Source organism: Bactrocera latifrons, unplaced genomic scaffold, assembly GCF_001853355.1.
Source record: "Bactrocera latifrons isolate USDA-ARS-PBARC rearing strain unplaced genomic scaffold, ASM185335v1 scaffold_32, whole genome shotgun sequence".
Taxonomy (NCBI): Eukaryota; Metazoa; Arthropoda; class Insecta; order Diptera; family Tephritidae; genus Bactrocera; species Bactrocera latifrons.
This window is the reverse complement of record NW_017536852.1, coordinates 45508-59178: the sequence shown is the minus strand read 5'-3', so window position 1 is coordinate 59178 and position 13671 is coordinate 45508. Positions and strand designations below refer to the sequence as shown.

The window sequence follows — 13671 nt, the reverse complement described above, 5'->3', positions numbered from 1 at the left end:
ATTTACTTTAATTAGCTTTGAATTGATTGCTATTTAGTGCTATCTTTAATTTAGCATTGGAAATTTTCGCACTTTTGCATTTTGTTTATATTTATATAATAGTTTTATTGTTTACCGACACGCCGTGAAAAATTATTTGTGATAGGAATATTTTGCACTCGAAAATTGCAAACATCTCGGTGCCCCTGTGGTTTTACCTTTACTTTTGGACTTTTGGGCTGCTGTGTTACATTTGTTTGTTGTGTGTTGTTATTGCTGGATGTATGTAAATTGGCACATGTCGGAGAATATAATTGATAACTCAATTTACATTAGAGTGAAATTTTGCAATTCCCTTTGCGATTTTTCGAAAGTTACGTCACACGTCTTGTGCAAATGTACACGCGTGCATGTAAATATTTGTAGATGAAAGAAAATGTGTTTCATTTGATCATAGACAGATATAATTGCAAACATGCAAACATGTATGCATAAATACAAATGTTGATGTAAGCTGGCGTTTCAAGTGGAAATGAATGCGTACGAAGAGTTACAAGGACCTTGCAATTTTTATGAAGTGGTAGTAATATACTAATTCCGTTTTCAAAAGCGAACTTTTGTTTATTCTAAAGCAAATTTTCTAAGTTATTTTATTAAGATTATAAAAATATGAAAAATATAAGCAAGTGTTACAAGGTGCCTTTATAACCTGAACAGGGTTTATTAAGTTTATCAAGCTCGTAACACCCGGAGAAAGAGAGTAAGATTCCAATCGAACCTAACAAATAAATATAACCAAAATAAATAACTAAATTAACCTCACTTTTTCATACTTCTAATAGAAAACGTGAATAATCAATTAAGAATTTGACTGCACATAATTATAACCGTTATAAGTACGAAAACAGTTTTTATGACACACACTCCCGGCTACACATCCAAAGTTTAAGCGGTTTTTTTTTCAGTTTAACCTAAAAACCGCTTGTGGGCAAACGTTGTTAATGTAAACAAAATAAAGTGTATATACATAAATCATCAAACAGCCTACAAGGCAACACAGCAAGTGCATAAGACGCGATAAACACTACCGATATACAATATGAACATCTAAACAATGCGCGCCGAAGTGATCGTGGGATAAACAAATCATTAATAATAATAATAAAAAAAAGGCCTGTGTTGCCACACTACTAGCAAACACAAGCACACACACGCTGCACTAACAAGCCGCACCGCAAACATGAAGGCGCGATAACGAACACCTTGATAAGAAGGCGCCCCAAGTTTGTTTACATATCGGTGTGTGTTTTTTGCCAATATTTACAACAAAAAATAATAATGATAATAAAATAAAAGGCAAGTGTGCACCACCAATTTGCGGTGTGTATGGTTATTTCCTGTTGTTTGCGGAAGTTTACGATTTTTAAAATGAAATGTGAACAGAGAGTGAGTTTTAACAAATTTGTAAGTTAATTTTGTTGTTATAAAGATGATAAGGCAAATAAAGAGAGGTGTGTTTTTTATATGGGCTACAAAAAGTAAGCAATTTTACTTACAACACATACAAATCACAGAAAAAATATATGTTAAAAAATAAAAATAAAATAATTAACACTAAATAACAGACAACGTACAGATATGCATAAATTTACGCACACTAGTATAGACAAACATAAAAAAATTAATGTGAACAACGATATTTATACATATCATTGCTGAACTACTTACATGCGGCGAACAATTTGTAGCGTTGTTTAGCATGACTTGAGTTTTATGCAAATTCTATCTTTGAATTTAGTCGAATTGAAGTTGAATAGTGGTGGAGTGGTGGTGGTAGGATTGATTGGTGGTATTATATATGTTTACGGGGAGGATGAGAACTTTCAGCTTAACTGCAGATTAATTTGATTAGTTGATATTTTAAATTTTTTTTAATTTTTTAAATTTTTCCTTTTTTTTTTTTTTTTTTTTTTACTTTATACAATTGTGTAGGTTGGATATATATTTATGTATATATGTATTGTAGCATACGTACAATATATTAATTTCAATATTGTGTGTAAACGTGTTTCAACTTTTTTTTGATTTTTTCATTTTTTTCAAATTTTGCTAGGCTAGTATTTTCATTGTTGGGGGGAAATGTGAACAAAAAAATTGTTGCCGGTTGTTTTGCTCGAATAGTAGTTTAGCGCGCCTAAAATGATAAATATTTACAAAAAGAAATAGATGAAATAAATTAAATTAAGTAACTTCAAAAATGTATTATATGCACTTAAGCTTAAATATAATATTTATACATATAAAACTACGAAATAGCAATTAGGGTTGTAAATATTGATTTGAATTGGTAATATTAGTAAGCTTACATTATTGCTTAACAACTAAAGCTAATATTTAATATGTATGTTGGTTGATAGATAATAGTAAACAAAAAGTCGGTGGTTGGCCAAAAGCATTTTCCAATTAGATAAGACAATTAGCACGTGACTAGTTTTTTTTTTTTTTTTTTTGCTAAATGAATTAATATAAAAAAGTTAAAAATATTTGAAGCTTGGCTTACTAATCATTTGCACTTTAGTCAGTTCATGGTTCACTTAGCTTGCATGCGAACTGCATCTGGAGTGCAGCTAAAATTTATTTTCCAAAAATGCATTGCGATAAATTATCGGCATTTGTGGTTTTCGCTTGTGTTTTTAATTCAAGTAAACATAACACAACCAACTTCGTTTACTTTAAAATTTCAGCTGCGGATTATTCCAAACACACTTAATAGTTAACAAAGTTGACAAAATGATTTTCAAATTCGCACCCAGCAATGCGTTGCTGCAAATTAGTGTCATTATTGACGTAACAACGCGAAAGCAGCTAGACGAAGATTCTGTAGGTAATATCTGACCGCCCGCGCACATTAGCCAGACAGAAATTTTCCGACCTATCAACCAACCACCGACTAGGCGACAGCTGAAGCGCAAAGAAGTTACAGCCAGAATGGCATGAAAACAAAAAATCGATAATGACTGTCTTGCTAAGGTATTCGCACACTTCCATGCGCAACCCTGGAGCACCACCTCAAAAACGGTATGTACGACCGACATTCATAAATGTACGTTTTGATTTGCTACACAATAACAAAATAAGCTTTCAATTAAACGCAAATAATGACTGTAAAATTATAAACAATTGTGTTACTCAGAAACTTTATGCGCTAACCAACAGACTTGAGTAAGGTTTTCATATAAATGTACGTATGTATGTGGCGCAGTGGAGCATTTTGCAAAAGCGCTTACACACATTTGTTTTTATAAATATGCATTTGCTGGTTGTCTTTGATTATTTCCTACCTTATTAAATGTGTTGTAGATATTTATATGGTTGATTATTTTACTTTACATTTATTGATTTCACTCGTTTTAAAGTCAATAATATAACGGAACTTTTTTTGTTTACAGATTCACCACCAAAATCAGAACTTTTGTTCTTTGCACAACGCCACCAAGTTCGTACACACAAAAACAACTACAAGATTATAAGGGTGCTTACGCCGCTGCAGCGTAAAATAGCCCCGGTCGCTTTTTTTTTAATATTTCATTTAGCAATTTTCACCACACATTTCTTTTATTTACTTATATGATTCCTTACAATGGTTATAATATCGACACTGAGCTGCGGAAATTTGTATAATTTATTTTCAAAGTATTCTTTTGTCTTAATTGCTGAAGTCTAAACCGCGATCCGTGCACACCTCTTTATTTATCCAACTTTCATATCGAATTGTCATCTGAAAGATACAATTCGCTACCAAATCATTCTTGTCGCCGAATGCAATCCACAACTGTACAAATTCCAATTAGTTGTTTTCAATTTCATTTTGATTGCATTCGCACCAGGGACGCAATTCAACAAACAACAATACACAGTGGAACACAAATTTTAATAAAATAATTTAATTAAATAAAAATATAAACAACTATTGTGTTTCATATTCACAATGTAATCCTTCTATGTCGATTCAATATAAAAATATATTGAAATACAAATAACAATTTTAGCACTCACAAGTAAAATGATTCACATGCTTCACCCTGTTAGCTTCTGACTTGGCAATCAGCTGTTAAGCTGACACGCGCAAACAAAAGTTTGACGTTTGCATTTGCATTGCAGGTATAGGCAGATATTGCATTTAGCTATTAAAATATTTCGTAATTGAAACGGAAAACCACTAAAATGAGAGGCCAACCAACAAAAGAAGTTACTCAATTGATTCACGAAATCAAAATTGGGTATGCAAAATTAAAGTATTTGTTGAAACCCCATAAATTTGTTCTTTATTTTATTACAGCAATGTGGAAGGTTCTTACAACATTACAGCAAAAACGCTACAATTATTTAAGAAAATCATAAATGGACAAAGATGGGATAATGCAGAGTAAGTTGTACATTCATACTCCGAACATGAAAACTTTAAAGTATTTGTACTTATTAGCGAACTCATGAATTTGGTGCGCACACAAGGCCACATACTGCAATCCGCAATTCCGCAAGAGACTGTAACAGCCAACATTTCACGACGTATACTTAAATTGATACGCGAAGAATTCGATTTACTCAAAGCAAAGGTTGGTAACGCAATACATTATTTCATTTCAGTATACATAGCAAGCGCATATAATTATTAGGTGCATCAATTCACGGATGATCAAGCTTCAATGTCCTTGCACAAACTTGTTACACAAACGAGTAATGATGTTAGCGTTGATTATACTGAACCACAACAAGGATTGCGTGAAGCGCTCTTAGATCACCTGCAAGAAATGGAAACGGAGTTGGAGACAAGTTCGGAAAATATTTGCGCACAAGCTGAAGAGCACATACACTCTTCTGAGGTTATACTCACACTGGGGCACTCGCGTAGTGTTGAAAACTTTTTGAAACGTGCTGTTAAGAAGCGTCAATTTCTAACCATAATTATAGCTGAATGTGCACCAGATTGCCGAGTGAGTTAACATACGGAAAAAATTCAAACTAGTTTCCCAAATTATATATGTATATATTAAAAATTTTAGGGTCACAACTTGGCAGCTAGCTTGGCAACGGGAAATGTCGAAATAATTGTCATACCTGACTCCGCAATATTCGCAATGATGTCACGCGTCAACAAAGTCATAATTGGCACACATAGCGTGCTTGCAAATGGGGGCCTGCGTGCCGCTTGCGGTTCCTACACAGTAGCTCTAGCAGCTAAACATTACTCAGTGCCTGTTATAGTACTCTCACCCATGTACAAATTGTCTCCGCTACATTTGTGTTCAATAGAACAAGACGCATTCAATTTAGTAGGCTGTGCGGAAGATGTTATTGAATATGATTCCTTAGCGTCGCATTCTGCCAAAGTTTACAGCCCTATATTTGACTATGTGCCGCCAGAGCTGGTGACACTGTTTATATCAAATATGTAAGTACAAGTGTTTTATCTTACATTTAGACATAATGCAACTTATTTTGTTTGCTTACAGTGGCGGCCATGCACCCTCTTATGTCTATCGACTTTTGACTGAACTATACAATCCAGAGGATTATGAAATGTAAAACGAAAATAGCGCTATTATTTTATATATTAACCATTAGAAATCCCTAGCCTTTGCTGGCTAAACTAAAGCACAAATAAGTAAAATAACAGAATAAAGAAAAGAAGAAAGCTGATTGTATTTCCAAAATGTATATATATGTGTGCTGTTGCTTTGAACCTGTAGCGCGCTATAGTTGGCACATTTAAATACCGCATTGCAGCGCGTTTGCTGTTTTTTATTTGCTTCGTCCAACGTCTAATCCAATTAGTGTGAGCAAACCGCAAGATTATATTATTCGAACTCTGCCTGTCTACCCTCCGATATCCGGTTCAATTCCGTATGGAAGGCAAACTTTGAAATTAGTTTGTCGAGCGGCTTTTATTTTGCCGCACTGCGTTTCAGTACAATCGTCACATGTCAGTCAATCACATTTTCTTTTAATTATTCTTCAATGCAAATTATCACAGTTTTCAAAAGGCAAATGCCAATAAACAAACTTTGTGCAAGACAAAACAACGCCTTACGCTAAATATCATAATTTTTGTAATTGTAACTAAGCATATAATAATAAAATAGTGCAAAACATTTGGTGTAAAATTGAAGAAAAAACGTATAAGTAAAAATTGAGTTGTGTAAATAAAATGTGCTGTGTTAGTTTTCTTTTATGAAAAAGTGAATTTTAAATTGGCGCAAAAACGTTAATTAACGGCTATAAAGAGTTTTCTGTGTAGTTGTGACAAAGAATATATGTACATGCTTTTGAATGGTAATGAATCACCAAATGAATTGAAAGTTTGTTTAAATAATTTTGTTGCAGAAGTGATAGACAAACGTCTTTTTAAATAAACTGCAAAAAGTTATGCGCTTGATTGGAGGTGCAATATTTTTATTATTTATTTATTTTAGCTAAAGTGATTGTTGTATTAGCATGAAATTATTACCAGTTTGAAGAATACTAAGTTGAAAGTTCTTGATAGAACAAAATTCGCGTCCAAACTGGTTAAGAATGTATGTATATGCGTCTAATTCTCAAACGTCATTGACCAAACCCCAAACCAGCGCTCTGAAAAGTTCTAAAGCAGTGCCACCAATATTTTTTATTTATTGATTATTAAGGAATATTGTTTACAAAATCATATCTACCATATATGTATATGTATGCACATATATCAAAATTTGCCAAATTTATATGTTTATACATACACACATATTTAAGAAAGCAACTCGTAAGCTTGAAATACTTTCATATGCTTCCTTTGAACATTCCTGCATGGAATATGGCGACTTCCGCTTAACAAGGCCAATAGCCGACCAAAATACGAACTGACGACCAGTGTGGGGTGAAAAAGCAGACCCGACTTTTGTTTACCGGCGCCACCACCACACACACGCTTGCAACCCAATGGACGGGGCAATAATTTAAATGTTTGTCTTGCAACGCCGCAGACACAATAAAATGCTTTGCGCTACTTCCAATACTTAAAGGTGCTTTGATTTTGTTTTCTTCTTTTAATATTTGTTGTTATTGTTGTGCACAACTTTAATACCACTGACACCATTAGGTGCCACGAAGCGAGTTGTTCTCCTTTGCAATTAGTATGTTTTGGTTGGTGCTTCGAGGCGGCTAGACAGACGTCCATTTGGTTTCTTCATTGCGTGTGTGTGCGTGTGTGTGTGCGTGCGTGCGTTGGTGTGTTAAAAAGGCAATAGAAATTATTGAAATATTTAATCAAACACGAAAGCTGGGCAATCAATTTTATGTGCAGAAATACGTTGTCTATCGAATTAATTGCAAATATGTGAGCCAATATAATTCACGGTAAGATCCATTACAATCTAGTTATGTAATCAATCAATTGTTTATGCGCTGCGTTGAGAGAACTACAGTTGGGCACAATCATAGAATTGTAAGTGTTTAGAAAAATATACATATTGGTACACATAAGTGAAACATATGTATATATATGAGAATGTATGTATGTGTGTATATACCGCTTGATTTTTCCAATTTCAAATTTTAAATAACGTCGAATCGCTAAGTCGAACCCTACCGATTTCATTGTTTTTATTGTAATTATCTGCAGTAAGAAAAAATCCGCAACTCCTTAAGAAATATGTAGCAGACGTGGTAGTTTTTCACTATATATGGATTCAGGTTTGTTCCAATTTAATTCGATATTAGTGGGAGTGGAACATATTATATTAATATATTGATCCACTCACTTTCAGTATATGTTTCAAAATGTCTTCTCTTCCTCAAAAACCAGATTGACAAGAGGAACCATGAAGTGAAATTCGGCTGCACCGAAGCTAAAATACCAACTGAATAGCAGCTATCAGAAATTCATTTGTAGATAAAATATGCCGAGTTTCGTGTAGATGTCTTAGCAAGTTATAAAGTTTTCCCCCGAGGGTACTGCGTATAGCAGGACGGGTTATGATGAATGACTTGCAGAATTTGGTTTTTGTTCGTCGAGAGAGGACTCTATTTCTCAATTTCCTACGAAGGCATGACTGTTAACAATGCCGCGGGGACAAGTCGCGAGTGCGACGATAATTAGATCGGGTTTCAAAGATTTTTAATTTGTTGAATTTGTCCCTACCTAGAAGAGCAGTATAACTTACAAAGTTATAGGAAAGATGCAGAAACCACACACGATATACGAACAAAATAGATTCTTAAGCATTTTTATTTATATTAGCATATAATTCTATAAAATCTGCCATGCTATCCGCATAAAAATGAGGCTGATTCTCCGCACTTGCTTGCCACATTTCCTCTATGGGTGTACTGCCGCTCAATACGAGCAGGGTTTGGAAACCACAATTCCGACCGAAAGGTATATCGACATCCATAGAATCTCCAACAAACAGACAACGTTTGGGATCGTCCAATTTATAGACGTCTTTCAAAATTTCACCAAGCGAAACCGCCGGTTTGCCAACTATTATCGCCTCTCGTCCCGTTAAACGCTTAAGAATGAGGTAGAAATCGTTAAAAGCTGAAAAACAAACATTAAATCGCCAAAATTAATTGCCTTATATTTGTATATATTTCGTGTTTGCGAAACGGACTTGGAACCATTAGACCTGTCTGCAGCTTATGTATCGGATCAGGAGCACCCATAAGAAAATCACAATCTTTGTCTGCTAGATATCGCGTGGCCGCTGTCATTTGCACAAAATTTAAATGGCAGTTGACGTCAAACAAAACAGCGCCCATTTTTTGTTCCGGTTCCGTGATTTTTATCAAATTGGAAAGTCGAACGCATTCTTTGACGTCCTTAAGGAATGAAAAAGAGTTGAAAGTAATACAAATTAACACAATAATTTAAAAGGTCTCAGAATTTTTATGAAAAATATAGTTTAAGTGAGAATATGTATGTCTGTGAAGGCTGTTTAGAAAAGGAATTTTATAAAACTCTATACAGTTATGTGATTTCGAAAGCTTATGAAAAAATAATTTTAGTAACAAATTTTCACGTTTTGCAAACGAGGTTTTGGAGTAAGTCTGTTCGTTTTGATTTAGCAAATGATGATGGGTATAAATCAGGTAACAGCTGTCAAAAGTAACAACTACGAAAAATGTATTGCGTCATTAAATATCACAATTCTAACAAAAAAAAACCGGTTAGTTTGTAGTTTTCTAAATAACTTTGAGAAAATATAATATCAGAAATAACAGAGTCCTAATTTGAGTACAACAATCTGACTGTCTTGCGAATGGAGTAGATGAACTTCGAGCACACGCTGCCGATATTCTACACATGTAACTCTACAAAGAATATATTTTCGGATTCTAGTAATGAGTTTCAAATGGAGACAGGTTTTATATACGTTAACAATTTACTGATGGGTTGTTTCCCAGTGCCAAAATTATTTGTTCATCCATAGGGGCTATAGCGGTGAGTGGTATTTTATACTTATTTCAATTACTACCTACCAAAGTCCTCACATCTACGCCTCCACGACGAAGCACATCATTACCATCGGCACTACATGTTGAGAATACCGGCTGCTTTATATTGTGCTTCTTTATATAGTACAACATGGACTTAGCTGGATACATAATGTGGTTCTAGTTGAAATGAATAAACAAAGAAATTTATTAGCCAACACCTGCACATATCCAAGAAACAAGTTCTTGCGTTTTACCGCTTGAAAATCCTTCACTCCGATTCTGATGAACTTATTCACATACTCTTCCTCTGGCCGCTCACTGTTATTGGACACAAAGTACACCAGCTTGCCATCATCCTTCAACGCATTCACCGCTTCACCCGTCCTAGGCAGCGGAGACGAAACCATCCACATAACACCGTCACAATCACACATCACCACATCGAAGGAGTTGACGAACTCCCTCTGCTCCTTAGCTGAGATGTTCAAAATATGACGTACTTTGCGAGCAGACATAATCGTGCGGCAATCCACTAACAGTGTTGTCGAGCTCAAACACTTTCACACTAAACTATTTTTCGCACAGTTCTATTTATTTATAGACGTGGCTTTAGAACTATTTATTCTACATGATTATGCAATGTTATTTTTTATTTAAACAGCATTACAAATAATAATTAGTTTACAAAAAAACAGTAGTGCAGTGTAATCCGCAGAGGCTGCCGTAATTGTGAAGATAAAGTTAATCACTGTGGGGTCAGCCGTAAAGACAATTTATGACTTTGGCAGCAGGTAGTAAGGCGTCGGTAGTTTTCCCTTTAACTTATATTATATATTAGGTCTACGTGCCAGACCTCGTCCAACGCTTAACGGATAGCAAGAAAAACTGCAGTATAGTACAATTTACAATTTTCCGTGGATCCGGTTAAAAAGTGTTCCACTTGGTCGCTTTGCTCAATTGTGCCAAGGAACTGTCTGAAGCCAAACTTGTAATCTGGGGTGATTTGGCTCTGCTCTAGCAAAGGCAAAAGTTTGCGTCATTATATCTAATAGTTTCACATTTCTTACCTGTAGGCTAATCGGTCGATATGAATTGACCTGATTCGCCGATTTCCCTGACCTTGGAATCAATCAAATTTTTCTTTGAACAAAGTCTGAGCATACCATTAAAGAGCTTGACGATCATGATGATTGCGTCTCCTGGAAGCGCTTTTGTGGGCTATTGCATTAAGTCTGTCATTACCTGGTGATTGGTTTTGACTTCTGTAATGCCAGAATCCTCACTGGATTCGTTAAGAATAAAGATGTTTTGGAGATGTATGGCAAACTGATTAGCTTTTAACATTACTTCGGCACCAGAGACTGCTGCTATTGATAATTGTTTGTGTTAATTGTTTGTCACGAGCACGTGTTTTTGGTTGCTACAAATTATTCAAAGAGGGTCGAGAACGCGCTGACGACGAACCACATCCAGGAGGACCGTCAACAACTACTGGTGATCAACACCATCATCAGTGAAAACCATTTGAAATATCATTTGGATCTAAGAAAAGTGAAAGCACGATTAGTTCCAATATCACTCAATTTTTTCGAAAAACCGCGTCGCATCAGTGTCTATGGAAGAATGCTTTCCGACTACCACGAAGACATGAAACATATTATTACTGTCGATGAGTTTTGGATATATGCTTATGATCCGGAAACCGATGATCACTCGGACGAATATCGTGGCAAGGTTATGTTGACAGTTTTCGTCGACTATCGTGATGCACTCCGAATTGCTACCAACCGACCAAACTGTCAACGAGGAATACTATTTGAACGATCGTAAAACGAGGCCGGAATTATGGGCCGACAACTCTTGGTTTTTGTATCAAAATAAGACACCGTTGCATACAGCATTGATTCCTCGTGGGTTTTTTACCAAATCTTCAACCAATAGCGTGCCGCAAGCGCCGTTTTCGCCTGATTTTGCTGCGTGTGATTTCTGACCCTCCAGCAAACTCAAACGACTGTTCCTAACACCGTTTTGAGCCAATTGAAAACATTACCCAGGAAGGTTATACGAGAAAATTTAAATATAAATATTTCACTACTCGTAGCAACTTGTATAGGGTTTGCTGTAAAGTGGAAATTAGCCGGTTTACGAGTGCACTTAATAGCGCTAACATGGCTTTAATGAAATAATTTATTACTGCACAAGTTAATCGACGCAGTAAAAAAGTTAACTTATGTAAAAACTGCTAATATTATTATTTGGGAGAAACACGTGAACTAGTATTATACAATATATTGCTCATCTGAAGCTATAACATTTCCCATTCCCTGTCGGAAAATAATGAATCAAGTAAATTTTTCATACCGGCGAAAAACAGCGACAAGTAATTTTCACAGTCTTCTCTTGAAGCCAACTTTACTCCATTAAGGGAGTTCTGCATTGACAGAAAGAAATGGTAGTCCTATGGTGCTCACAGTCAGCAAAACCTTGCGTGGCGTCGATCCTGGCTTTGCGACCAGTTGTTGAGCTTCACCACGCTTGGACCATGATCTTTTCCCCACATTATTGTCGTATTTGATCCACTTTTCGTCTTCTGTTACCATTCGCTTCAGAAATGGTACGATTTCATTTCGTTTCAGCAAAGAATCGCAGTGTTGATTTGGTCCATTAAATTTTTCACAGACAATTCATGTGTGTGTTTTTATAGCCAGTAATTTTTTAAATGATTCAAAACTCTTTAATGACGAGTGTTAAGTGCCTTGGCGATATAATGGCTGCTTATGTGACGGTCCTGGTCAATCTTTTCCATAATTTCAGCGACTTTTTCAACGATAGGACGACCAGAGCGAGATGCATCTGTCACATGGACTGATATAGCATCGTTTCCGTAAACTTCTTTCTTAGCTTTTTTTTTTACAAAAATTTCAGAATACTTGTATAGCGAATCTCTTCATTATATTCACTCATCCTTGAACAGCTGTTCTTTTTTCAACTTCCCCGAACTTTTTTGGTTAAATAAAGCTTAAAATCTCACCTTTCCAAGACTGTATGGTATGATACAATGTGATTGATTGTACTGTAGATATACAACGGTAATGGCATCTATTGACAAAATACGAAAAGACTTTTTCGACTACCCAATATAATCAGTTACTTTCGGGTAGTTACACACTTTTTATATTAATAACGATTGGACCGAGTTTTAAAGTGCTTTATTTTGTTGATTTTGAACTGATTGGAATATCAGAATAACTTATAAACTATATGGGAAAGTTGCACTTACAAATTTATTTCAAAATGAACACATAGTATACATACAAAATAGAGTCTTAGGTATTTTTACTTATATTAGCATATAATTCTATAAAATCGACTATGCTATCCGCATAAAAATGAGGCTGATCCTCCGCTTTTGCTTGCCACATTTCCTCTATGGGTGTGCTACCGCTCAATACGAGCAAGGTTTGGAAGCCACAATTCAGACCGAAACGTATGTCATGCGTCAGAGAATCGCCAACAAAAAGACAACGCTTGGGATCGTCCAATTTATAGACGTCCTTCAAAATTTCACCAAGCAAACCCGCCGGTTTGCTTACGATGGTCGGCTCGCGTCCTGAGAACCGCTGAAGAGTGTCAAGGAAATCGCAAAATCCTAAAACCAAATACAAAATCGGTGTAATTATATGTGTGTTTGTGGCTGCGAAACATACCTGGTAAGGTTAAATCTGCCGTTATCGGTAATAGCCAATCTGTACCACCGGCAATAAAATGACAGTCTTTATCTGCCAGATATCGTGTGGCCGCTGCTATTTGCGCATACGTTAGATTCAAATTGATATCATACAAAACAGCGCCCATTTTTTGTTCCGGTCTTGTGATTTCATCCAAAGTAGCGATTTCAACGTCTTCCTTAGTGACCTTAAATAATGCAAAAAGTCTCACGTTACACAAATTATGACAATAATTTCAAAAAGTCTCAGAATTTTTATTTTCTTAAATAGATTTAATTCAAGAATATGTCAGGGGAGGGCTTAATAGATCTGGGTGGTGGTTTAAGAAGTTACATGGGTTTCCTCGGGTAAAAACCAGCCTTTTTTCAACCATTTTTTTTATACTCTCGCAACAAAGTTGCTAAATAGAGTATTATAGTTTTGTTCACATAACGGTTGTTTGTAAGTCCTAAAACTAAAAGAGTTAGATATAGGGTTATATATACCAAAGTGATCA

General features: G+C 35.4%; 5 protein-coding genes across 8 annotated transcripts in view; 2 read left to right on the top strand and 3 right to left on the bottom strand.

The window, feature by feature from the left end:
* The window catches only part of LOC108971053 (double-stranded RNA-specific editase Adar), a 156336-nt gene extending 152898 nt beyond the window's left edge, over positions 1 to 3438 (bottom strand). The window contains exon 1 of one of the 2 annotated variants that reach the window (XM_018936848.1): positions 3321 to 3438. Coding sequence is in view for 1 of the 2 variants with exons in the window: in XM_018936846.1 (XP_018792391.1) it covers positions 1708 to 1740 (33 nt within the window). In the remaining variant the exon portion in view is untranslated. Of the gene's footprint in view, positions 1 to 1707; positions 1942 to 3320 lie in introns of those variants that run through there. The other variant, XM_018936846.1, reaches the window with a different exon arrangement.
* A 678-nt stretch (positions 3439 to 4116) lies between these two features.
* On the top strand, positions 4117 to 5974 carry LOC108971040 (translation initiation factor eIF-2B subunit beta). The gene is made up of 6 exons (XM_018936822.1): positions 4117 to 4259; positions 4319 to 4405; positions 4463 to 4595; positions 4656 to 4973; positions 5043 to 5431; positions 5493 to 5974. Exons 1-6 carry the CDS (start codon positions 4204 to 4206, stop codon positions 5563 to 5565), a joined length of 1056 nt encoding a protein of 351 aa, XP_018792367.1. The 5' UTR covers positions 4117 to 4203; the 3' UTR covers positions 5566 to 5974.
* Positions 5975 to 6188: 214 nt separating this feature from the next.
* Positions 6189 to 13671, top strand: part of LOC108971039 — a 24592-nt gene continuing 17109 nt past the window's right edge. For both annotated transcript variants that reach the window (XM_018936819.1, XM_018936821.1), the window contains exon 1: positions 6189 to 6312. The gene's annotated coding sequence lies outside the window, so the exon portion shown is untranslated. The remainder of the gene's footprint in view (positions 6313 to 13671) is intronic.
* LOC108971041 (4-nitrophenylphosphatase-like) lies at positions 8208 to 10019 on the bottom strand. Of its 2 annotated transcripts, none has more exons than XM_018936823.1 (4): positions 9702 to 10019; positions 9490 to 9624; positions 8622 to 8829; positions 8208 to 8548 (listed from the first exon to the last, which is right to left on the bottom strand). In XM_018936823.1, the coding sequence occupies exons 1-4, from the start codon at positions 9960 to 9962 to the stop codon at positions 8226 to 8228; spliced, it is 927 nt and encodes a 308-aa protein (XP_018792368.1). In that variant the 5' UTR covers positions 9963 to 10019; the 3' UTR covers positions 8208 to 8225. The 2 variants fall into 2 exon arrangements, with proteins under 2 accessions (XP_018792368.1, XP_018792369.1); XM_018936824.1 differs by having other exon boundaries at positions 8637 to 8829.
* LOC108971042 (4-nitrophenylphosphatase-like) overlaps positions 12661 to 13671 on the bottom strand; it is a 2939-nt gene continuing 1928 nt past the window's right edge. Inside the window, exons 3-4 of the mRNA XM_018936825.1 lie at positions 13155 to 13362; positions 12661 to 13096 (exon numbers count right to left, since the gene is read on the bottom strand). Of these exons, the coding sequence (XP_018792370.1) occupies positions 12774 to 13096; positions 13155 to 13362 (531 nt within the window). The 3' untranslated portion in view covers positions 12661 to 12773. The remainder of the gene's footprint in view (positions 13097 to 13154; positions 13363 to 13671) is intronic.